General features: G+C 37.5%; 1 protein-coding gene across 2 annotated transcripts in view; it reads right to left on the reverse strand.

Moving 5' to 3' along the window:
- Positions 1-27326, reverse strand: part of LOC145332407 (C-type lectin mannose-binding isoform-like) — a 30317-nt gene continuing 2991 nt past the window's right edge. The window contains exons 6-11 of one of the 2 annotated variants that reach the window (XM_080177405.1): positions 27019-27054; positions 26795-26938; positions 25518-25613; positions 1773-1850; positions 1059-1113; positions 1-303 (exon numbers count right to left, since the gene is read on the reverse strand). In XM_080177405.1, coding sequence (XP_080033531.1) covers positions 168-303; positions 1059-1113; positions 1773-1850; positions 25518-25613; positions 26795-26938; positions 27019-27054 — 545 coding nt within the window. In that variant the 3' untranslated portion in view covers positions 1-167. Of the gene's footprint in view, positions 304-1058; positions 1114-1772; positions 1851-16454; positions 16599-24222; positions 24335-24499; positions 24565-25517; positions 25614-26794; positions 26939-27018; positions 27055-27326 lie in introns of those variants that run through there. The other variant, XM_080177406.1, reaches the window with a different exon arrangement.

Genomic DNA, 27326 nt, shown 5'->3' on the forward strand with positions numbered 1-27326 from the left:
CAATTAGATTTTATTTAATTTAACAAAAATTTCAAAATTTTAAGAAAACATATACATTTTAAAATAATTTTTAGCTATAAAATTAAAAATTTTTATTTTTAATATTTTTTTTTTTGGGGGGGGGGTTTTGTTTGAAATAAATATTTTCATAACTAATTGCATTTAGATTATTTGCAAGGAATTAAAATGCCTTCTTCAAAGTTAACTGAAGTTCTTCCCTCTCCACAGTCTACATAGGTCATGTCATCGAATGCCAGACGGATAAAGTCAAAGGTCCAAGTATCAGTTCCTGTGTGTTTCACACTGAAAAAAAGTATGTCATAATCGTTACTTCTAGCATCACATGATAAACAGCCTTCCACAGATATGAAACTGGTTTTATTCTGATGATTGTAAATTTTTATATTTGTAGAAAACGGGATATAATACAATGCTATGGATGAAAACCGGTTCTAGTCCACAAGATATTAATCATGTTCAAATGTATATAACAAATTAGTTTACATTTTGGAAATAAGACATAGATAAGAATGCAGGAATTAGATTTAGCCTTTCTTTGCAAAATTTTAATGATTTAAATGAATAATCTACTACCATATTATTAGAAGTTTTAAATTTAATTTACTAAAAAAACTTTAATAAAACAAAAAAGAATCTGCTTTACAAAAAAACTTTAAGAATAAATGAATGTAGTCAGTTATTTAAAATGTGTAAAAATTTTAGTATTTCTCAGTCAATTATTTTATAATTAAAATTTTTTTAAGCAGATTCAGATCTGATTCTTTTGAAATGATTTTCTAGTAAATTAAATTTTTTTTTATAAAAACACAGCTAAAACTGCAGTATTTATTTAAAGTTCAGTCATAAGTAAGGTATAACAGACTGCAATTTTGGAACAGTTTGCTACTGGTGGAATTTTATTAAAGATAACTTTGTATGGAGCAAAACCTTGTGCTAGGCTGAACATAACTAACCTAACCTAAAACAGCTATTTAAAAAAAGGTGCTATTATATGTTTACCCAACTGATGACTTAGTATTGAAATATGAAAAACTTACTACATACTGACAACATCAGAAAAATCATGTCCTTCACAATGGTGCAGTTCACTCCCTAAATAGTAAGTATATAATTAGAATTTGTATTTCAAAATTATATTTTTAGGATTAAGTTAGACTTACTCTTGGGACCATTGATAGATAAGGCTATAGCAAATCCTAAGGCACTACTTTCAACTATTGCAAACAATCAACCCTTAAAAGCATAACCTTTGGTGCTTCTTTTGGGCCAAGGCATTCCCAACACTCTTACAATAGTGTTGCCCTGCCCATTTGACACAAAAAAAATACAACTATAACACCTTTACTAGTGATGCTGTTTGGGCTGAGATTTGAACCCATCACCTCTATGACAATGAGCAGATGTGCTATGTGTTATGCTATGTGTTACGCTAAGTGTAACGCTATGTGTTATGGTATGTGTTACGCTATGTGTTACACTCTGTGTTATGCTATGTGTTACGCTACATGTTATGATTTATGTTACATGTTGTGCTACATGTTACTACATTTTATGCTAAATGTTATGCTAGGTATTATGCTAGGTGTTATGCTAGGTGTTATGCTAGGTGTTATGCTAGGTGTTATGCTAGGTGTTATGCTAGGTGTTATGCTACATGTTATGCTACATGTTTTCCTATGTGGTACGCTACATGTTATGCCAAAAGTTATGCTATGTGTTACATTTTAGTTGCTTGATAGATAAATGTTTACCAACAAATCTATCAAATTCTCCTTGTTGAGAATCATCAACTCCAGGATTGTCAAGATTGTCCATAAGGCACTCATCTCCTAAATGTTTCCCAATATATCTTCCACTGAATTAGATTTCAAAATACAAAAAATCAATTCTAGTAATTTTTGGATGTTGAACTAGATTTTTATGTACTCTGATAATGTAATACTTGCAGCTGGCTAAAATAAACCCCTTACCCTCACCTCCTACTGGAGGATTAAGCTGAGCAATAAATAAGGTCCATATTGGCAATCATAACCAGGTAAAACATATATTATTATTATTCTATTTTTGCCTCAGTAAAAATAAACCTGAAGCAGAATAGATGGTTAGGGAAACACAGCATCCATCCATCCCAGCACCTGCTACATTAGCTGTCCTGTACACAATACACATTTCATTGCAAAAACATGATTTTTGATGTAAAGTTAATTTCACATGGCAACAATAATTTTGATGTAAATGCCAATTCATTTTTATTTATGGGATTATATATATTACTTTAAGCCAATTTTTAAATTTTGTTTAAGTAATTACTCATTTTATAGATGATTTGAGGTTTTGTAAATTTTACTAATTAACAAGATCAATATAGGCTACAAATCAAAATTATTTCTTGTCTTTTATAGAGAGTATATTCTTTTTGATATTTTGAAACAACCAAGAGGAATATGAAGAAAAACAATTCTTTGATCAAATTTATTACATCTTTTAATATCTCAAGAAGTAAAAGTGTATATATTAAAAGAGATATTAAAATATCACGTTAAATTTCATAAACTAATATGATGTATTTTTTTACAGATAAGCAAAAATAAATCATTATTTCCATATTCCTGTTGGTTGAATTTTGTGTTAAAAAATGTAAAACATTTTTTTCTGACTTATGATGTCAAACAATGAAATATTGATATTAAAACTAAAAACTTACAGTATATTGACTTCTACAAGTTCTTTACCATTTGTGATGGATAAGCAGGTTAGGATGAATAAACTAAATGGAAACCATTTTTTTCTTAATCAATTAAACTTTATTTTAATCAAAATTAAATTAATAATATTAATTAATTTGAAGAAAAAAACTTACCCTAAAATATGAGCTCTCATTTTTGGAAAATAAAATGTCAGATATACTGGATTAAAATTATGCTATCACATGGTATTTATAATTGTTGTATTTTCTTTATCTCTTGAATAAAACTTTTTATAATTTCATAAAAAACATAGGATAAAAATAATCTAAACTCAAAATATGATTTTTAATCAAATATATTGCAAATAAAAAATTCTTGATTATTTTTTTTAATTACCTTTAGATTATTCAGTTTTAAAATTTCATTTAAGAACTTTTCACAGTTTGAATTTAAACTAATTATTTTATTTTAATATACAGAAAGTGAGAATATGCAGAGTTAGGAAACCTAAGATTTGTAGTGGATATGTGAAGTTGAAGAATGTTATTTACATTTCATGATATTTACTCTAAAGATAAAACTATTTTTCTGTAAAATAAAGCAAACATTTTAAACATCATTAAAGGATTATAATTTTATTTGAAAATTTAAAGAGTTAATAATAAAATATATTTGATTCACTGAAGTTTTAATAAATACTTTAATAAATAATACTTTGATTAGGGGACCCTGTAACAAAAACTAAATATAAATGTCTAACCTTAGATATGGGAAAAATTAAATAAGTTTAGAAATCATGAAACCAGTATTATATCAATCTAGAATCATAAAATCATTTACATTATGTCTCCAAAACTGATTGATATCTGCTGGTTGAAAAATCCATATTGAAAAATCATGTATTGTGTAGTATTATTTACAAGTTTACAAGAATAATATGAAAAACACAATCTTGTCGGTTCAGTGGTTAACAATATTTTCAGCTTCAGACAGACAGTAGGACATACATCATTCTACTTTATGTTACAGACTAGCGGCTACGCGCCTAGAGGCCTCTAGGGGCACTTGAGGAGGGGGAAGTCGAATTTGATAACCCAATTTCTTATTTTAGATTTTAAAAGAAAGTTTTTAAAAAAATATTTGGGGGGTAGAATTTTTTTTTTGCCCCCCCCCCCTACCCATCATTTTTAATTTTAGTTAAAAAAATTAATTTTTTTTTTTTTTGGGGGGGTTTGTTTTCATTTTTTGGGGGGTTGGGGGTGTCCCACCCCCCAAGAAAATAGTGATAAGCCTTACCGGAACCTATGAGAGGCTACCCTGTTAAGGAGAACCCGATCGGTTCAGCGGTTAGCGAGATCCTTTGGTACAGACACACAGATACACAGATATTTAAACATCCTGTTACTTTAGTATAAGGATATGATGACAGAGCTGCAATAGATTATACCATTTTACTATCTTTAGAAAGTGCAGACTTGAACCCTAAACTTTAAGACATAATTAGAGTGTTTAAATGTGTCTAAGTACCTTTGACACTTATATGAATACATTATTGATTGGATCTTACACCATATTTTCGTGTTCGCTAAGAAAATGGGACTTTCAGCTGGCTAAATTAACGATCCCAATGTTAATATCCACGTAAATTCTACATTCGTTTTTCCAATAAATTATTATTTTTCCTATCCCTATGTTTAGAATGTAAGAGAACATACTCTGTATTGCATAAGATACAGCTGGTTCCAATAACCAATATTACAATAGGTAATATGAGGGGACATTTGGCTGATTTTCAAATAACGATTTATTATTCATTGGCTTGACAACTTTTGAGACTTTTACTTTTGATTGGTGGGTTCATTTTGTTGAGTTTTTAAACAAAAAAAGTTTATCAATCTCTAAAATTAGAAGCAAGGATTAACGAACAATAACTCTTGTAAAGTGTCCGAACTTAAAATTCAGAACATTGTTTTTAAATCTTAAGCATATTTTAAATGGACATTAACACTTTCTGGTATCTATTATAGAGTCGCTACTATTGTTAAATCGTACCTGACCGTTATAGAAATTACCATGAAAAGTTTAAAATCGATAGGACAATTCTAACATGTCTAAATTAACGAAAAGAGCCTTAAAAAAAGAGATTGTTTACAGTATAGCTAGAAATGAATTGTGTATTTAAGTCAGATAAAATTGGCGGACCTAGAAATATAAAGGCGAGGAAATGGCGAGACATTTGCACAAAATATACAATATCCTATCTACAGATCTATACAGGGATGGAGGAGACATTTGCACAAAATATACAATATCCTATCTATACAGGGAGGAAGGAGACATTTGCATAAAATATACAATATCCTATCTATACAGGGAGGAAGGAGACATTTGCACAAAATATACAATATCCTATCTATACAGGGAGGAAGGAGACATTTGCACAAAATATACAATATCCTATCTATACAGGGAGGAAGGAGACATTTGCACAAAATATACAATATCCGATCTACACAGGGAGGGAGGAGACATTTGCACAAAATATACAATATCCTATCTACAGATCTACAGGGAGGGAGGAGACATTTGCACAAAATATACAATATCCTATCTACAGATCTACAGGGAGGGAGGAGACATTTGCACAAAATATACAATATCCTATCTACACATCTACACAGGGAGGGAGGAGACATTTGCACAAAATATACAATATCCTATCTACAGATCTACAGGGAGGGAGGAGACATTTGCACAAAATATACAATATCCTATCTACAGATCTATACAGGGAGGGAGGAGACATTTGCACAAAATATACAATATCCTATCTATAGATCTACAGGGAGGGAGGAGACATTTGCACAAAATATACAATATTATATCTACAGATCTACAGGGAGGAAGGAGACATTTGCACAAAATATACAATATCCTATCTACAGATCTACAGGGAGGGAGGAGACATTTGCACAAAATACACAATATTATATCTACAGATCTACAGGGAGGGAGGAGACATTTGCACAAAATATATATTGATAAATGAAATAGGAAGATAAGAAGGGAACTTAAATTGTGTAAAAATTTAAATTGTAATGTGTTATATATAGAATACTGCAAATATTTTTCAAAATCATTTCAAAAAGGATGAATTTGAAAAATAAAAAAAAAACTTAACCTTGCAATTTGTACGCCAACTATGTAAATCCTTCGCCAACCTTCAAAAATATTCAGGATCCATAAAGGCTAAAATAATGGTGATTAATTATATATAAATAAACTCTAACTATGTTACAAAATACACTGTCTAAAACTAAGAATCATTTAGGTAAAAGGGTGTACCAACCAATTAAAATAATTCTCCAAGGTTTTTAGCCAACTTAAAAATTGTATTTCAACACAAGGTATTATTATTTTCCCTGCAGGTTCTGAGGATTTATTTTTTTCGTTTTAAAACAAAATTTGTTACACCCCCAACACAATAGTATATAACCCTGCAAGGCCCATATCAAAAGATCGGTCCAGCGGTTACTAAGATCTTAAACTTCAAACAGACAACGTGCTACTCTGTATTATAATTTGAGACAGCCTTTGAGAAATATGATCTGTATGTATGAAACACTTTGTATCCAGATTTATTCCACATAAAACAAAATGGAACCTTTACAAAATTCAGGAAGACCAATGCTAAGCAATAAAATTTAGAAGGATTTTTTCAAGTATGGCTTCAAAACCGATTAATATCCGCTGAATTAGTAACAATTCTCAGCAATTTTGAAAAATCATGTCTAGCAGTGAATTATAGACAATTGTCCATGAATAATGAAATAAAAATCATAAAATCAATACTAGTTTAATTACACCGATCACTCGGTGCTAACCAAGTTGGTAAATATCTATTAATTTTTCATTTTAATATCTGTGGAAAGCTGTCTATAAGACGATGCGATGAATAACTATTAAAACAAGGATGACAACATCCATAAAAGCGAAGCACTGAAACAGTAGGACAAACGGACATTAATACTTATTTAGTGTCAGAACTGAATAATCAGAATATAAATGTATAAGAGTCGAAGCAAAGTTGTAAGTAAATTTGTTGAAAAACTGCTTTATACAGGATTGTATTTATGGACATACTCACATTTTTAGGACTTGATTATAGAGTTGCTTCGCTAATAACATTATACTTTGTTGTCCCAGGAATCAATTTATCAAAAATCAGATCAATCGGATGATTTTATCACATACAAATTTGTTGTTAAAAAAGTAAAAAAATCAACATGTTTAAAATGGACGTACGGACATTATGGTAATGATTATAGAGTTGCTACGCTTTCTAAATCGTACCTAATCACTAAAGGAATCACCATGCAAAATTCTAACATGCCTAAATTAACCCTTAACGGTCGGGGGGGGGGGGGCGTTGAACGCCCCCCCCTCCGGTTTTTTCTATCTCATTTTCTGTGTGTGAAAGATTAAGAGCCCAAACTGCTTGACTTTTTAAGTATGGGTATGACACATAACTGAGAGTTGGAATTTTTTGAAAATCTCCATCCTGGCGGGCACAGGATGCCAGCAAACCTGGCAGGGTCATCCAGGTAAAGAACAAAAATATTTTTTTGACTTAAACAAAGCATTTTATCTTACCAAATTACTAAAATTATGCTAATGTCGTATGGGTGAGTTGCACCTGGACTGAACAGTCAACTTGTCAACTCAAGGCCAGACTCTTGGTCCTTCACCTCATACCCGTAGTACAGTACATTACAGACAACCAACTCTCTGTGATGCACGACCTTTGTCTGAGAAGTCCTAACTGTGCATGGTAACGAGTTGCGCCTGTTTTGGGCCAAGGCATTCCCCCCACTCTAACTATTTACGTCGCGCATCTGACATAGTAGCAGTGGGAACCATTTTTAACGTCTTTAGTTATGACGCGGTGTCGGACCGAGATTCGAACCTAACACCTTCCCGACGACGAGCGGATGCGCTACGTGTTGAGCCACGGTCGCGGGTCCCCCGACTGATTAAGGTGCGGTAAGGGGCCCGACTGTTAAGGGTTAACGAAAAAAGCTATCCGTTACGGACGGACGGACGGACCGACCCTAATTATAGAAAAGCTTCGCTTTTAAAAATCAGAATCTGTTATTTAGACATCTAATGATATCTAATGAAGGAAGGGCAAGGCCAAAGAAAACGCGCGCCTTTTTCAGTCACCCCTTTCTGAAGATTAGAAGGTGGGGGGGAGAAAGGAGATTTATCTAAAGTAATTGAACTCTCTCTCTTTCTCCCTCTTTCTCTCTCTCTCTCTCTCTCTCTCTCTCTCTCTCTAACTTTATCTAAATCTTCAAATTAAACAAGGAACAACAATATCCATATGTAGTTATCCGAATCACTAAAAAATAAGTTCCTTTAAAAAATCAGCATGTTACGTCATTAAATCGAGGTATTATCCTCCTCTCCTCATCCCTCATTTTTATGACGTCATTGAGGTACTTTTTTCGTCTTCAAAATTAAATTAAATTCACAGACTAAAATAATTGTATAATTCTTTATAAATGTATATCTTAACAAAAAATATATATAAGCAATCTGTTTTAAATAGTAGACAAGAAAATCTCATTTTCCCTGTTGTATTACAGACTGACAGATAAAGTGAAATATAGAGTAGCTTTGTCACTAAAATATACAATTCATTATGGTTCGTAGTTGGTCATGAAAGTTGGTTGACACAGTTCTAGGCAATTTTTTGACAAAGTATACTTCACATACAGGCATATTTTCTTTATATCTTGAACAATACAACTCAAAGTACTTTTGGATGCGTAGCTACCCTATAGGTATAATCTATTGTCAACCGTCTGCACATACGTCCGTCCTTGAAAAGTATCTAAATTATTTTTTTTGTTTACAGCTTTGTACAACTGCAAGATTTATGTAATATATTATATTATTTTAGTAGCAAAACTACTCTTTAATCAATGTTATTAGTAGCGAAACTAATTATGATTAACTTTTTTTAACTGTCCGTCTGTCCATTAGATCTTTTCATGAAAATACACTTTTTCGAATTTTAGTCTTCTGCTAACCTAAAAAGTTACTTTAGGAGCCTGGAATTACATGTACAAAATTTCAGCTCTCTATCTCTACTGGCGACCTAGCGCCAGGCATGTAAAATATCAACAGATAACGGTAGCACGGCAGTTTTAACAATATCTCAGCAATGTGCAGGTTTTAAGCTCTTCTGCATATTTCAATTTAAACACATAAAGACAAAGGTATATTATCCCAAAAATCTTTTGTCAAAGTCTACTCTACACCTAGCGCCAGTCAGTTTTCTAAAATCATGCATTTTATAACTGTGAAAATAGAAATCGCCAGCGCTAGGTGTAGAGTTGACTTTGACAAAAGATTTTTGGGATATTATATCTTTGGCCTTATGTGTTTAAGTTGAAATATGCAGAACACCTGAATTCATCTTCCAGGCCATTCTCTAGGCATTTTAATTTTTTTTATGAAATAACGGGATTTCAAAACTGCCCTTTGAAAAGGCCCAAAAAATTTTTTTTTTTGTCACTTTTTTCACTGCTTATAGTTACAACTTATTAAGATATTATGCTCAGTTAAAAAAAATCGGCGCCTCCAGCACCAAAACCGGCAAAAACTGGCAGTTAAACTTCTGTGCCCCTACTTGCCCCCCTCTTCAGTAAACAGTAGTTATCTCAAGAAGTAAAAGAGATATCAACACAGAAAGAAAGCTTTTTAAATAAAACTGAACTAAGTAACTATTACATATTTAATTTAGGGACTTTCCTTCTAGGGGCTTGTGGAGCAAAAGACCCACCAAAACACTAATAATATGAGTTCTGAGCTTATTTTTAAAGATATCAACCTGATTTTTTTTTAAATCTTTTGTTACCATAATTGAACTCAGTAACATTTACAGATTTCATTTTGGGACTTTCCTTCTAGGAGCTTGTTTGGCAAAAGACCCCCAAAAACTAAAAATATTCTGGACTTATTTTTAAAGATATCAACCTAATTTTTTTTGAGAAAACTTTTTTCACATAACCAAACTCAGCAACCTATACAGATTTTATTTTGGGACTTTCCTTCCAGGTGCTAGTGGAGCAAAAGACCCCCCAAAACACAAAAAAATATGAGTTCTGAGCTTATTTTTTAAAGATATCAACCTGATTTTTTTAAAGAAAATGTTTTAAATAAAACTGAACTCAGTAATGATTACACATTTCATTTTGGGATTTTCCTTTGAGGGGCTTGTGCAGCAAAAGACCCCCCAAAACACAAAAAATATGAGTTCTGAGCTGATATTTAAAGATATGAAACTGATTTTTTAAAGAAAATATTTTTAACCTAACCAAACTCAGCAGGGGCATCCAAGCTTTTTTTTGGGGGGGTAAAATTTGCTTGGGGGGGGGGGGTAATTACCCCCCCCCCCCCTGAAATCTGTTGGTAAACAAAATTTGCCCCCAGGGTAATTTTTTTTTGGGGGAGGGGTTATTTAAATTTTATTTAAAATTTAGTATTTTTTATTTTTTGGGGGTATTCAAAAATGTTTACCCCTCCTAAATGGTTGATATCTTTAAAAATAAGTCCAGAACTCATATTTTTAGTTTTTGGGGGTCTTTTGCCAAACAAGCCTCTAGTAGGAAAATCACAAAATGAAATCTGTAAATGTTACTGAGTTTGGTTATGTTAACAAAGTTGATATCTTTAAAAATAAGCTCAGAACTCATATTTTTTATTTTGGGGGTCTTTTGCCCAACTAGCCCCTAGAAGGAAAGTCCTAAAATGAAATCTGTAAACATTACTGAGTTTCATAGACGTCCAAGAGGGGGGGGTAAAGAGGGGATTACCCCCCTGTAATTTTCTCTAAAAATACACATAAACCACCAGAAAAAAATTTTACATCTTTATCTGTAACAGGAGCCGAGATAGAGGGGGGGGGGGCTCTTGGAGCCCCCCCCCCCCCCAATCTATTAAGGTGGGAATTGGGGCCCGAGCTGTAAGGGTTAAATATCAGCTCAGAACTCATATTTTCTGTTTTTGGAGGGTCTTTTGCTCCACAAGCCCCTCAAAGGAAAGTCCAAAAATGAAATGTGTAATCATTACTGAGTTCAGTTTTATTTAAAAAATTTTCTTTAAAATTTTGGGTTAATTTTGGGAAGGTAAACAAAATTTGCCCCAGCCAACATCAGCTCAGAACTCATATTTTTTGTGTTTTGGGGGGTCTTTTGCTCCACAAGCCCCTCAAAGGAAAGTCCCAAAATGAAATGTGTAATCATTACTGAGTTCAGTTTTATTTAAAAAAAATTTCTTTTAAAAAATCAGGTTGATATCTTTAAAAATAAGCTCAGAACTCATATTTTTTATTTTGGGGGTCTTTTGCCCAACTAGCCCCTAGAAGGAAAGTCCTAAAATTAAATCTGTAAACATTACTGAGTTTCATAGACCTCCAAGAGGGGGGGTAAAGAGGGGATTATCCCCCTGCAAACGCGCCCCCCCCCCTCAAAAAAAAACAACTTGGACGCCCCTGCTGAGTTTGGTTATGTTAAAAAAGTTTCCTTTAAAAAAATCAGGTTGATATCTTTAACCCTTACAGATCGGGGGGGGGGGGGCTCCAAGAGCCCCCCCCTCTAGTTTTTTCAATCTCATTTTTTTTGTAGGTAAGATGGAGTGCTGTGACTTCATGACTTTTTAAGTTTAGTTATTATACGTCGGCAAGAGTTGATTTTATTAGGATATCTGGTCTGTGTCGGTCGTGGTGTCAGTCGTGGTGTCCGGTCAAAGTTGGTTGGGTGGCACCAAAATTAGAAAAAAAAATTCTAAATAAATCTTAATTTCTACATTATGACTTTTGTGTATAAGGAGAAACCTAAATTTTTTTTGGTGAATACTTAGAAAAGTTGTGTTATGACCGTTTGACCGCTCCCTGACCGACTTTATGACCGATTTTTGTCCGGCTTTTACTACAGACATATATCATGAATATCGTGGCTTCTATTACAGCTAGAGACCTATAATTTTTTTTTTGTAAATCCTTGAGCAACATCAAACTGATAAAAATATTAATTGGCGCCGCCAACCGCCGTTTTACCGCCGTAACCGCCGAAAATGGCGGTTTCCGTTATTTGCCGTTTTTCGGCGATGATCAGAAATAGTAATTTTTTTGTTATGAAAAATAATAGTTCGTCTTAAAATTTGGTCAACCTAGCTGCAAAATTGGCCGCTTTACAGCTGTTTTAAAATTTAGCGGCTGGCCGCTAAAAAGCGGCTAAGGAGCGGCCTGGCCGCTATGACTAGTAAAAGTAATTTTCTCTAAAAATACACATAAACCACCAGAAAAAAAATTTACGTCTTTATCTGTAACAGGAGCCGAGATAGAGGGGGGGGCTCTTGGAGCCCCCCCCCCCCCCCCCCCCCCCCCCCGATCTATTAAGGTGGGAATTGGGGCTGAGCTGTAAGGGTTAAATATCAGCTCAGAACTCATATTTTCTGTTTTTGGGGGGTCTTTTGCTCCACAAGCCCCTCAAAGGAAAGTCCAAAAATGAAATGTGTAATCATTACTGAGTTCAGTTTTATTTAAAAAATTTTCTTTAAAATTTTGGGTTAATTTTGGGAAGGTAAACAAAATTTGCCCCAGCCAACATCAGCTCAGAACTCATATTTTTTGTGTTTTGGGGGGTCTTTTGCTCCACAAGCCCCTCAAAGGAAAGTCCCAAAATGAAATGTGTAATCATTACTGAGTTCAGTTTTATTTAAAAAAAATTTCTTTTAAAAAATCAGGTTGATATCTTTAAAAATAAGCTCAGAACTCATATTTTTTTGTGTTTTGGGGGGTCTTTTGCCCAACTAGCCCCTAGAAGGAAAGTCCTAAAATGAAATCTGTAAACATTACTGAGTTTCATAGACGTCCAAGAGGGGGGGTAAAGTAGGGATTACCCCCCCCCCCCAAAAAAAAAAAAATCAGGTTGATATCTTTAAATATCAGCTCAGAACTCATATTTTTTGTGTTTTTGGGGGTCTTTTGCTGCACAAGCCCCTCAAAGGAAATTCCAAAAATGAAATGTGTAATCATTACTGAGTTCAGTTTTATTTTAAAAAATTTCTTTAAAAAAATCAGGTTGATGTCTTTAAAAATAAGCTCAGAACTCATAATTTTTGTGTTTTGGGGGGTCTTTTGCTCCACTAGCACCTGGAAGGAAAGTCCCAAAATGAAATCTGTATAGGTTGCTGAGTTTGGTTATGTGAAAAAAGTTTTCTCAAAAAAAATTAGGTTGATATCTTTAAAAATAAGTCCAGAACTCATATTTTTAGTTTTTGGGGGTCTTTTGAAATCTGTAAATGTTACTGAGTCTAATTATGGTAACAAAAGATTTAAAAAAAAAATCAGGTTGCTATCTTTAAAAATAAGCTCAGAACTCATATTATTAGTGTTTTGGTGGGTCTTTTGCTCCACAAGCCCCTAGAAGGAAAGTCACACAATTAAATATATAATAGTTACTTAGTTCAGTTTTATTTAAAAAGCATTCTTTCTGTGTGTTGATATCTCTTTTACTTCTTGAGATAACTACTGTTGGCCGAAGAGGGGGGCATGTAGGGGCACAGAAGTTTAACTGCCAGTTTTTGCCGGTTTTGGTGCTGGAGGCGCCGATTTTTTTTAACTGAGCATAATATCTTAATAAGTTGTAACTATAAGCAGTGAAAAAAGTGACAAAAAAAAGATATTTTTTAGGCCTTTTCAAAGGGCAGTTTTGAAATCCCGTTATTTCATAAAAAAAATTAAAATGCCTAGAGAATGGCCTGGAAGATGAATTCAGGTGTTCTGCATATTTCAACTTAAACACATAAGGCCAAAGATATAATATCCCAAAAATCTTTTGTCAAAGTCTACTCTACACCTAGCGCTGGCGATTTCTATTTTCACAGTTATAAAATGCATGATTTTAGAAAACTGACTGGCGCTAGGTGTAGAGTAGACTTTGACAAAAGATTTTTGGGATAATATATCTTTGCCCTTATGTGTTTAAATTGAAATATGCAGAAGAGCTTAAAACCTGCACATTGCTGAGATATTGTTAAAACCGCCGTGCTACCGTTATCGCCAGTAGAGATAGAGAGCTGAAATTTTGTAGGCTCCTAAAGTAACTTTTTAGGTTAGCAGAAGGCTAAAATTCGAAAAAGAGTATTTTCATGAAAAGATCTACTGTCCATCATAGGCGTCCTAGGGGGGGGGTAATGGGCCATTTGGCACCCCCAAAATTTTGTGAACAATACCCCCCCAAAAAAAAAATTACCCATACCTTGGGGGTGCCGTAGGCACCCCCTACGATTTTGGGGGGGGGGTATTTACCCCCCCCCCCAAATCATTTTGGAGGGGTAATTACCCCCCCAAAATAAATGTTCTTTAAAAAAATTTGTTTGGGAGGGGTATTTACCCCCCCCAAATTGAATGTTCTTAAAAAAAAAATTTTACTGAAAATTTTTTTTTGGGGGGGGAGGGAGTAATCCCTGCCCCCCCCTTCCCTTAAAAAAAGTCATAGTGTGACTCAAGCCTTGAGGTGTAATATATTTTATGTTCCTCGGTTGGTCTCCTAATAGTTAATGAAAAGATCTTGAAGACAACATTTAAACCGGCTTCCAAAAAACAGGTTTCTTACGAATACGTTCATAGCAGACAGATTGTTATTGTTTACAAATTTCATCATACACGCTAAACGAGAATAAAAAAGTGAAGTTATATTTTAATTGAAAAAAAAAGATTTAAAGTTATTTTGGTGAACTGTGTTACCAAAAATAAAATAAGTAGTACATTAGTCGTTGAAATATCAAGCTTTATATCATTGCAAACTGTCAGTCAGTCATAAAATGCGAGAAAAAGATTTTTAGCTATTTTTAACCTAAATTTTAAATTGGCAAGCCTGCAAAAAAAATATACAAACATATTAAACATATCATTGCACACCACCTAAAAGTGGTAGAAAAATGTTAACATTGCATTATAAACAGCTTTCCATGGATATAGAATGTACAATTATAAGATTAAAACCAGATTTTTTAGCCCCTAGGTGCTATTTTCGTACAAAGCTGGATATAATACAATGCTAGACATAGTTTTTTTTTGTATGGATGAGAACTGGTTCTTATCCACCGGATTCGAATGAATACGAGAAAACATTTAAATTTTTGTGTATAGTTATAATTAGTGGCGTGTTGTTTGTTTATTACTTTAGGTTAGGTCAGGTTAGGTCAAATTAGATTCTGGGTAGGCCATCATGGGTTGGGTACTTGAAAAAACTACTAGACATACGGACTTTTTGGGAATGATTTTAGATTAGCTATTTCTAAATTGTATCTATTTGTTACAGCAATCAACATTAGTAGTAAGATTTTAAATAGGGTTGGGCCGGATACATTTTTGGCCGGATACCGGATACCGGATATCCGGCTGATTTCAAATGCCGGATATCCGGTAACCGGCCGGATATCCGGCCAACGCCGGATATCCGGCAAATATCCGGTTATCCGGCCAAATTACCGGATATCCGGCCGGATAACCGGCCAAATTACCAGATATTAAAGTAGTAAAAAAAAAAATTTCTTCAGAAATCTTATATAAATTTACATAAAGTTAAACTTATTCAGAAAAAATGTTCTTCTAGCTTCAATAATAAGAAAATTATAGCCATTTAAGATTTTAAAAAGCAGAGATTTTTGGTGTTAAGTATAAAAAATTATAGAGCCGGATATCCGGCCGGATAGTTTCAATATCCGGTATCCGGCCGGATATTGAAAATGGCCGGATATCCGGCCGGATATCCGGCCACACCGGATATCCGGCCCAACCCTAATTTTAAAATGCTTAAATTTAACTTACGGACAAACGGACATAACCTAGATAATAAAAAGCTTTGCTTTACAAAGATTTTACTGAATATAAAAATTCTAGTCAATGCTTATAATAGGCATTAATTATCTAATCATATCTCCAATACCATTTAATGTTAATTTTTATAAAAATTACTTAACATTAAAAAAAAACTGTGTCTCAGCACGTAGCGCGATCGCTCGTCGTTAAAGAGGTGATATGTTCAAATCTCGGCCCAACACCGCGTAATAATAAAGACGTTAAAATTGGTGCCTACTGCTTCTATATTAGGTGCACAACATAAATAGTTTTTTAAGGGGAATGCATTGGCTCTTAAACAGGATCAACCCATTACCATACACAGTTAGGACTTCTCATACAAAGGTTGTGCGAATAGTAGGTTTTCAAGGATGGCCACATCTATAAAAGCGAAGCTCTAAATTAAGACGGAAGAATAAATAAACTCTTCTAAGGTGTCAGAACATTAATTTGTAAGTCCAAACAAAATTGTTGCAAAATTGCATAAATTGTTGCAGGATACTTTACAATGAAAAAATTTGATTTCCAAGATTTATAGGTAATAAAGTTGCTTTGCGCGTAATATTGTACCTTGAATGAACATATCAAACAAATAGTTTTTGTCAAAATATCAGAATGTTTTAAATGAACGTAAGACTTTATGGGAATGATTATAGAGTTGCTTCTCTTTCTAAATCGTACCTAGTTTTTATTTGTGTGATCATGAAATCTATAGGACAATTATAACATGTCTGATTAACAAAAAGAGCTAACCTTTCTGCACAACTAATTATAGAAATGATTTGCTTTTTAGAAATAATCAATTTAAGATATAAAGCAAAAATCATTTTTATTTACATTAATTCTTACAAACCAAATTAAATTGAAATTAGAAATATAAAAATGTACAATATTATTTTCCATTAAGCAGGTCGAAGGTCAGTTTCCTGTTTCAACTTTGTATCCCCATTACAATGCTAAAAAAATAATAATTATTGTTTTGTTGGAATGGACCTATAATAAGAAAGGCTGCGCCCCCTAATAGTAATGTTCTTGTAAATATAACAACTTTAGGTAAACCATGATTTTAATTTATTTTGTTGTTGATTCCCCCCCTCCCCCCCCCATCATTAGCTTCTCTATTGTTAAACTGAGTAACGCCCGTCCTTGTTACACAAGAGTAATTAATTGTGGTATGCGGCAGCTCTGGACCATGCAGAAACCAAGACATTATAGTGATGCTACGCACCTAGCTAAATCCTGTTATTCTACAATTATAAAGCCACCTGAAAATATGTCAGATAACGGTACTGATTTCATCTCTCAGTTGTCCTGCAAATGGAGGGAGGGGTGTTACCCCTCCCTCTCCCATCTTAAGCACCGGAACCTTCCCCTTCAACCACCAAGTTATCAGCACCACCTCAACCCTGAGGATAAAGGATCTAAACCTGCCCTCACCTGATAGAATCACCCCCACACAGACTGTTGTTGTCACAAGTAATCATCAAACCTTCCCTCTTTAGTACCCAGACCTACCACTCAACCCCTCTATGCTTATCTACCTATTGTGCTGCTCCATGGGCTATCCTGCCTGCCCCAGACAGGGATAGCCATCTACCTAACCATTGCAATTATCTATGTTTTACTGTATGATTTATCTTTAACTATCTTTATTCCTAATCCATATGTATTTATATTATGGTTAACTGTATTCTTAATTCCCCCCACCCTTTCCAGGAATGGGGAATCATGATTGCCCAAACTGACTATTGTATATGTATTATAATGCTTTTATGTTATGATCAGTTATTCCTATCCATGTAGTTATTGTTTGTTGTATATAGCTTTAGTATCCTTTAAACCTTCAATAAAGTGACAACTGAAATAGATGTTGATTCTTGTCTAGTGAATGCTAGAGAAGCGTAGCTTCTCTATAGTAAGGTGTCCACGTCTGTTCACACTGCCGTAGTCTTTATTCGAACTCTGGTGTCTGCCATTTACCCTAGGCGGATACCACAACTTTTGGTGACAGCTGTGTGAGATTACAACGAACCACAAGTGTAGAGCAGACGCGCAGCTGAGGCTAAGGTACTCCCAGCAGTGAAACTGGCAAAACTGACACAAGCAACCTGAATTACCCACCCTGGACAGCAAGTCTAACTCTGCATCCGGCAGTTGTGGAAGTGAAACTTGACGAAGAACCGCGAGAAGCACCGACATCTAACGGAGAATTGAGCGCTCAAAAGGCTGAAACAGGCCTGCGGACCGGCTGAAACAAGCCAAATAAGTGTAAACGGCTGAAAATAGGCCAATTTTACTGCAAGAGAAAGCAGGATCCGAACCAGTGGCGCTAGCAGGACGGGACATTCCCTGCCGCCATCAGCTGGATTTGGATAAGCGGCGCTAGCAGGACGGGACATTCCCTGCCGCCGATAGGCTGAAACACGCCACATAGCTGCGAGCTGCGAGCCAACATACGAGTGTAGTGCACCAAAGCAGAGAAAACTACGTCAACTCCAAGTATCCTGAGAGGCTACAACGCAGCCACCCATCTAGAAAAACAGATATTATATCACATTTGCAGGGATTACCACCCTGGTGTGATGGTTAAACAATAGATTTATGAGCAAAGATTGGCAAACAATTTGTTGTGTTGTGATAAAACTAAAAATAGAACAGGCTTGGATTTACTGTGTATTGTGATAACAACTAAAAATAGAACAGGGTTGGTAAACAAATCTGTTATGTAATTGTGATAAGGACAAAAATAGAAGCTAGATGTAATATAACAAATGCCCTGACACACCATCTAATTACCTCAAGCCTACAGCACAACAACAATACACCCCTTATTTCAGAGGAAAGGGAGGGGCTCACTCTCCATTGAAGAGAATACAATCAAGGTGATATAAAAATAAACCTAGGATTAAGGAGAGAGGGCAACATTACCTCATTACACAGTTGCCTCAAACCCACGGCATTCCCCCCTTCCTCACAGGGGGAACGGACGGATTTACCCCGTCCCCTCACGCGCTTCCCCCCTCCTACCCACACTTGACTAAGTCCGCCCATGGTGTGGAGCTAGTGACCGGGATCACAGAGCGCTATTTACGGGTAGCGCAACGGAGTGCGGAATATCATAAAATTCAACGGACAGAGCGGACCAACGAGAGAGCAAGTTGAGGGATAAGTGTGCGTTTTACCTGCGTGCGCGGATTGACGGTGCGTAAGCGCGCTGCACGGAAAGGAGATTTCACGCACACACACACACACACACACACACACAGGAGAGGGGCCACTCTATAGCATACAACAGAGATATTTTTTTTAGGAGAAAAACTTGCAAGTTCCTCCCTCCCTATCTACAGTGTGATAAGGAAAATTAAACCAGTTCCTTAAACCCGCTCAGACCCTCAACATCTTCCTAGCCCTGCCAACTCTACTTCAAAACTGAGTGGTTAGTGAAACAAATATATGTATATATATAAATACCCAAGTGACAAATAGTGTTGTTTTTTTGTATCATGGGTGCAAGTAAGTGAATACTAACCCCACCATACAACACTGGAAACTGATATGGTAACTGAACGAAAGTACGCCCACCCTGTGGACATAGCCTGACTTGATGCCCCACACTGGGCAGTGGTGGTGTGTACCTGGACCATCGACCTCATAGTTGTGAACTTTATACAGAGGAAGCGTGATTTTTTTTGGAGCAAGGAGGAAAGCTAGCTAGCTCTGGGGATATTCTTATACACGTATATATATATATGGGAGTGTAGCCATATATATATATATATAGTTAGCCTACCTATCCATATATCTACCAGCGGATACGCTCCTAGAGACATCTGTGGATACCTAACATATTCCTTTTACCTTTAAGCTAAGATCCGCTGGTTATCACAGAAATCAAGAGCTATACTGGAAAGGAGAACAACTCAGGCTCAACAGTTAAACAAGACGCTGGCACCAACAGACCAACCCCCTGCTACTTATCATGGGGACGCGCCAGCCACAGAAACTCTTGAGCCAGGAGGACCGAGCCTACGGCTACGTGGACTACCACCCTAATTACACAGCTATAGTATTTATATTAGGGGTGAGCCGGCTCGAACCTCCTTGCGGCGCGGCTACTCTACTCTGCTCCTACATCTACAAGATAAGAACTTGGCAGCCCCTAGCCCGACGTGCGGAAATAGAAGACATTCATGATTGGGCATTAACTGTGTGCCTAGGCCTGCTGCTGACACTGTGGTGGACAGAAGTCTTCATTTGGACCAGAACCACCAACATCTGTACTCCACCACTCTCTGCTTCTTCATACACGATACTGCTTCTGTTATTACTCTGGCCTACTGTGTTGAGTACAGTGAACATCAAACACATGCCAGGTCACAGACCCCTGGTCCCTGAGATGCCCTTGTCTGGAAGGGTGACTGAATGTCCGCTGCACCGCTCCTGTTCAGTTGGTGCTCAACGCACGAGAAATAGCAATACTGGACTGGGGATTGCTGAACCTGTAGGTGTCCTCCTGGGGGTGTTGAACGATGCAACTGAGCCTAATGAGAAGGTGACAAGCTCCAGAGACTTAGTGGCCAGCCCCAAGATGGACACTACTACCAGAACTGAGACTTCAAAGGGGCCCAGCCCTAGGGCCAGTACCACCTGTTTCTGGGGTGGAAAGGTCCTCCCTGGCACTGGCCTCACCAATCTGGAGGATGGGGAGCTGTCCCAGGGGAATAGGCTCTTCACCCAGATGCCCGACGCGTACCTGGGGGTGGGGGAGCCGCCACCCAAGCCTCCCTGGGAGCCCCCAGGCATGGAACGACTGGGGACCGGCCTAAGGATGGGGACTGGTGACCTGCTGCAGTGGAAGACTTTACCCAGCACGGAGGGAGCAGGGTTGACCAGCAGCAGTGAGGCTGTTCCCCCACACTCCAAGACCAGATGCCGCTACTCTGTTGAACCACTGCACATGTCCCAGCCAAGTTCCCCCATGCTGCTGAAGATGGAGGCCCACCAGGATGCAGAGCTCCAACTAGGGAAGTCAATAAGAGGGCCACCCCTTGCCAAAACCAGAACCACCGCAGGGGCTCCCCACCAGCAGCTGACGGAGCCTGGCAGGGACGCAATACCAGCTGGCAACTCTGGCCCAACTCAGGTGGCTACCAACAGTCTGCTGACAGTCCGGAATACAGTTCAGGCTACCATCAGTATGGCATCTTCTGGGCCTTGCTGGTCCACCTGTGGGTACCTGTCCACACACTGGCCACAGGTACCCCCCAGAGATCATAGCCCCCTTTCCGACTGGCACCATCAACGGCCTTTGCTACCAACCACCTGGCATACCCAGAGGCAGGATCCCTCATGTGGAGAAGCACCTGCAGAAGCTAAGGCCGAGGCTGGCCTCGCCACCCAGGGGAGGAGAGCCGCTGTTGGATGGAAGGAACCTGTGTGTATGGGGAGGAGGCTGAATGTAACCAAGGAGCCACCACAAGCAGCCCAGCACCGCCTGACCCCTAGTAGGGGAGACCCTGTTTGTCAGCTGGTGCCCCAACTGGAGGAGGAGAGACCTGGCAGGTTGATACACCCTGGGGAAGCCGGCCTGATGGGACCCAGCTGGACGAAGGGGCGCTGCCGCTTCAACGGCCACACAGCCGCCAAGTGTAGAACCGGTTGGGACCGGGCAATGAAGAAACACCAGGCCGCCCAACAACCTGCATGCAACCAGTCTGCCACCCAGGTCCACCTGGAGGGAGATGCCCAGCCGTCACCCCAACTAGCTGCCGCCGCTGGGGCTGCGGCTACCCAGGAGTCTGTGTCTCAGATTGGGACCATGGTGGCCAGGATCAACGTGCTGGGAGGAGCGGCTGAACCCAACCGGGTTGGCCTGGACCTCAGCCGCAACCACAGGGGACCGGTGTCCGTAACCCCTGTCACCCCCAGCAAGAGCCAAGGGGCGCTACTCAGCGCCACCGGGACGGTGTACGGGGAGGCCCTGGCGGCCGCCGAGTGGGAGAGGCAAGAGGCGCTAGCCAGCGAGTCTGAGTCGATGTATGGGACGCCAACCGGCGTCGCCACCTGGAAGGAACGAGAGGTGCTTCCCTGCACCACCAAGCTGATGTCTGGGGCGACAACCGTCGCCGCCACCTGTGAAGACTGGGGGGTGCTATCCAGCGCCCCACGCTGGTGCCTGGGGCGACAACCGTCGCCGCCACCGAGAGACCTGGACCCCTGTGAAGACTGGGGGGTGCTATCCAGCGCCCCCACACTGGTGCCTGGGGCGACAACCGTCGCCGCCACCGAGATACCTGGACCCCGGAATGAGCCCGCAGCCCCAGAGGAAGGGGTGACACCCGTCACCCCCAGCCAGCCAGAGCCCCCAGCCAGCAGGGAGAGTCCAGCTGTCCCTCACCCTCAACTGCATCCAGCTGTCTACCTCCCTCAACCAAGCCAGGGTAATTGTATTGCACTGGTGTACCAGGAAGTTTGGGCTGGGCCAAACTTGCCTGCGCCCCCTGCATCTGCCCCAGGAGCCAGGGTATCAGCCATTACCAGCCAAACTGAAGAAGCTTTGACCGCTGCCTGGGGAGTAACACAACTAGATGCGCCAAGTGCCGAGCCTAACCATAGAAGTAGAGGATCCCCAACAATTATGTCTACCCAAGATGGAGGCAATGTGCCTGGACCCCTTCAGGCTAGGGGAGGAAATCCGGAGCCTTGTGCCTACAGTCCACCAGCAGCAGTGTCCGTGGATGGGCCTGTCTCCCAGCCAACTAGAGCGGAGCCACCCTTGCAGATCCAAGACAGCCTCCGGCATAAAGGATGGACTGTTACCTTTCCCTACCCCGCAGGTCGGACTGCCATGCACCACCCTGCCAATGTCCAGAATGAGCCTGAAGGAGGCAACGCTCCTACAGTATGGCAACCACCACCTGCCCGCGTTGACAGAGACCCTGGAAGCCGAATGAACCTGACCAGCCCCGAGGGCGAAGAAACTGCGCCTGCATCCAGTAGCCAGCCTGCCAGCAGCAAGGTGACCAACACGATGGAGACCACCAGCCCAGTGGAGAAACCTGAAGAGGTGTATACCAGGCGGCTGTTGGTCCAAGCCCCCTCATGTGCTGTGCCACCCCTGGAGGTTGCCAGGGTGGCCTCAAGGGTACACATCCAACGGCCAGAATATCCAACAGGACCAGCTACTCCAGCAGATATAGCCGATTCTGTTAGACCTGGGGAGGGCTGGAGTCCACCACCGTCCAGCAACTGGTATCCTGGCGGACCCATTCCACAAGGACAACAAACTGAAGGCCGCAACCACTGTCATAAGTCTGGCGGTGCAGACAACCCCTCCAGCCTTCCGAGGGGAGAGTTGTGGTATGCGGCAGCTCTGGACCATGCAGAAACCAAGACATTATAGTGATGCTACGCACCTAGCTAAATCCTGTTATTCTACAATTATAAAGCCACCTGAAAATATGTCAGATAACGGTACTGATTTCATCTCTCAGTTGTCCTGCAAATGGAGGGAGGGGTGTTACCCCTCCCTCTCCCTTCTTAAGCACCGGAACCTTCCCCTTCAACCACCAAGTTATCAGCACCACCTCAACCCTGAGGATAAAGGATCTAAACCTGCCCTCACCTGATAGAATCACCCCCACACAGACTGTTGTTGTCACAAGTAATCATCAAACCTTCCCTCTTTAGTACCCAGACCTACCACTCAACCCCTCTATGCTTATCTACCTATTGTGCTGCTCCATGGGCTATCCTGCCTGCCCCAGACAGGGATAGCCATCTACCTAACCATTGCAATTATCTATGTTTTACTGTATGATTTATCTTTAACTATCTTTATTCCTAATCCATATGTATTTATATTATGGTTAACTGTATTCTTAATTCCCCCCACCCTTTCCAGGGATGGGGAATCATGATTGCCCAAACTGACTATTGTATATGTATTATAATGCTTTTATGTTATGATCAGTTATTCCTATCCATGTAGTTATTGTTTGTTGTATATAGCTTTAGTATCCTTTAAACCTTCAATAAAGTGACAACTGAAATAGATGTTGATTCTTGTCTAGTGAATGCTAGAGAAGCGTAGCTTCTCTATAGTAAGGTGTCCACGTCTGTTCACACTGCCGTAGTCTTTATTCGAACTCTGGTGTCTGCCATTTACCCTAGGCGGATACCACATAATAACTAACTTGCATATGTCGCAGAGATTTATGTAATAGTCTAGACAAAAGTATGTTAAGATTTATTTACTGCTGCTATGTCAAGGATTGGACAATAAAAATAAATAGGTTCAGGAACCATATAACCATTGGACATAAAAACAAATTGTTAACAAGTAAGAATTTAGAAAAAGGTTGTTTATACAATTAATGTTGGCATACTTGTTTCTCTATCTCTTAAAATATATTTCCAAGTGTATAGCTTTTAATTTCTCTAGTCATGAATTGGGTAATATCCTCTTTATACCCGATCGGTAAGACGGTTTGCGAGATCCTTCGGTACAGACACACAGAAAACCACACATACTGTTACTTTATTATAAGGATATACGAATGATTGTAATATAATTATAACCTTGTGCTGTGCATATAGGAGCATATAATCTGTTAGAATGTAATATACATCCATCATCGTGCCATTTTACTGTCCTTGCTAGCAAATCTGAATTCCACCAATCATAACCAACCTTAAGCATATCTTGTGTTGTAACATTTTGGCTCAATGCTTTAAAGTGGTAACAATAATTTCGTTATATTTAGGACTATTTACAAATGTTAGAATAAGCAACATGAAATGAAATTGATATAACAAAAACATACATATACATTTGAATATTTAATTAAAAAGTTACCACAGCACAATGTTCATTATTTAAAGCGTTGTTTGGTTCCGTAATGTGCCAGTCAGAGAAAGTTACTAAAACATTTATTTTCATACTATTACTATTTATTTTAAAAACATTTTGCTTATAGTTATCATTTGCCTTCTCGCTGAGCTATTTCAAAAATATATTAAGACACCAGTAGAATCACACGAACACAGTAATAGTGTCTGACTGATTATGACGTAACAAAAAAAATTAGCTAATGAGAGGCCGTTATTGACCAATGGTAAAATTTATAGTGGCCTCTAATTGGCTAATTTTTTTTGTTACGTCATTCATTTGTTCAATCATACTGCAGAGCTAAAAATACGAATAGGCCCTAAAATTTTTTGGGGGGATTTTCAAGTTAATTTTTACTATGGATTGAGAAAAAAATTTGCAGATCAAAAGGTTTTTTTTATTTGCCAAACAGGATAAATAAGCCCCCCATTCAACGCAAACAGTCTGTTAAGATGTTAATCTTAGTTGGTCATTTCTCCTCCTCAAAAGACTTTTATTACTTATATACCCCTCCCTTTCTTCCTCTTTATACTAACCATTCTGGGCAGAATGTATGAATTAGGAAAAAGAGTCCTTATTTGGTAAAATTAATTTAAGTATTGTATGATTTACTACAGTATGCGTTTCTCTGCTCTTACTTTGTTGCTGAGACTGCAGTGATAACTTTTAAAATTTTTTTAGAATTCAGATATGTAATCGTTTTTTTTTGTATTTTTGTTCATACTGGCCATTTTCTTCTTTTATTTTGTTGCATTTTAGTACCTTAAAACCGACTTAATTATTTTTTTTTTTAAACTTAAATTACTTAAAAAATAAGAGGTCTACAAAAAAACCGATTGCATATCTGAAATCTATGAAAATTTTTACATCTACTACTTACTAAAAGCACCGTCTAGCTATCTTAAATAAAAAGCAAAAAAAGTTAATACACCTTCTTTTAAGAAAAAGATTTGATAACAGGTACTTTACAGAAACAATACTTTACCTTTAGATCCATCTACCCAATGCCATGAATTTTCTTTTATAAGGTCATTTGCTCCAATCCAATGTCCTTCTACTTTTTTGTCATCCCATATCATGCCTAATAATGATAATATTTTAATTTTAAAAACTCATTAGGTATCCTAAAGGATAACTGCAGCATAACCATATTCTGCATGCGAAGAAATCTTAATTTTTGATAATTGTACGCTGTTAACTTATCCAAATATAATCAGCTAATTACTGTGTGACTACCCTGAATTTGATATATGCTAGCCAACCCGTTAATCTTGATGTATAGGCTAAAATTTTTCTGTTAAAGTGGGAGATGCTAGATAGATATTTATTTTGCCTAAACATCTTATCCCAGTTTACCAAAAAAAAATGGAGGTTAACTGGATCTTTCCTTAGGTCAACCTAATCAAGTAAAACCAGAAAAAATCACAATCTTCTCTTTTCTCATTTTAAGTTTGTTTTGGTTTATAATTAATAAATACATTAAAATTAGATGCTGTCTAAAATGGTGCAAAAAATGGGGACAAATTTCAAATTGATTTGACGTGGCTGTTTATTTACGTCACAAGTGAGGGGAAAGAAAAGGGAAGGAGGAAAGAAACCCCCTAGAAAAGAGATGGGGGTATGACGTCACACGCCAAAACAATTTGAAATTTGTCCCCATTTTTTGCACCATTTTAGACAGCATCACAATTTATTTTTTTAATTTTCAACGAATGTATTCTGTATTTGGCTTTTATAAAAGGGTTCTATGTACTAATAAGTATATGTAGATGATTTCAAATTGCAGCTATTCTATGACTCTATACATGTCTTAGTCTGCTTTCTACTACAACAACATAATTGAAATAATTCTTTTCCATAACTAAAAATCATAAGAATCTATATAATTTGTTATCAACCATATGCATTTTCAAAATTTTGTACATAAAACAGACTGAATTTTTAGAGACTAATTTGTTAAATTTTGCTCATCTGGATATCTTCATCCTTGTTAGAATGCAATATGCATAAAGAAGAATATCACTTTAGGCATCCCTGTTATGTTCATGCTACAATTCCAACCAAAAACAACCATAATTTCAAAAATACATAAACTTAAACTTTAATTTCTTTAAAAATCAGGGAATTATACTCTAACGTATAAATATATAAGTTTAAAACTTAGTTTTTGTTATAATTACTTTCCACGAAGAAGAATTATTTTTTTGTGATACACGATTCCTGATCAATTTATTTATATATTTTAATATATAGTGAGCTTACCTTTAATAAATTCATTTTCCAGCTCTGAATTTACTTTAGCGAGTCCACCAACAAAGTGTCCACCAATTTTTTCTACCAATTCATGACATGTTTTATTTGCTTTATACCAATCAGAAACTTCATTTACAAATTTATAACATATTCCTGCAAAGAATAAAGATTTGAAAAGATTATACTTGACTGTTGATATTTTTCTGAAATAGGTATTAATACTTTAAATTTACCTGAATTAGGATTCACTGTCCATCCTACTGGACAACCTAAAACATTTTTTTATTCAATGTAAAACTTCATAAACAAATTTAATAAGTTTTATCAATTTCATATCTATAAAAGAAAAAAAAGTTTTTTTTCCAAGTTATAGAAAATTTAATTGTGTGGTGAGTATGTATCATATTTGTTATAAATGGATATTTTTCTTCACCCAATCATATAAACTACAGTATCAAGCAATAAAGAAGACAGTTTGCATTGGCAGTTTTGTTTAATTTTTTTCCTTTTATAAAGAATTTGTTAGTTAAAAGATACTTAC

The sequence above is a fragment of the Acartia tonsa genome, chromosome 11, assembly GCF_053477335.1.
Source record: "Acartia tonsa isolate MP-2025a chromosome 11, ASM5347733v1, whole genome shotgun sequence".
Classification (NCBI taxonomy): Eukaryota; Metazoa; Arthropoda; class Copepoda; order Calanoida; family Acartiidae; genus Acartia; species Acartia tonsa.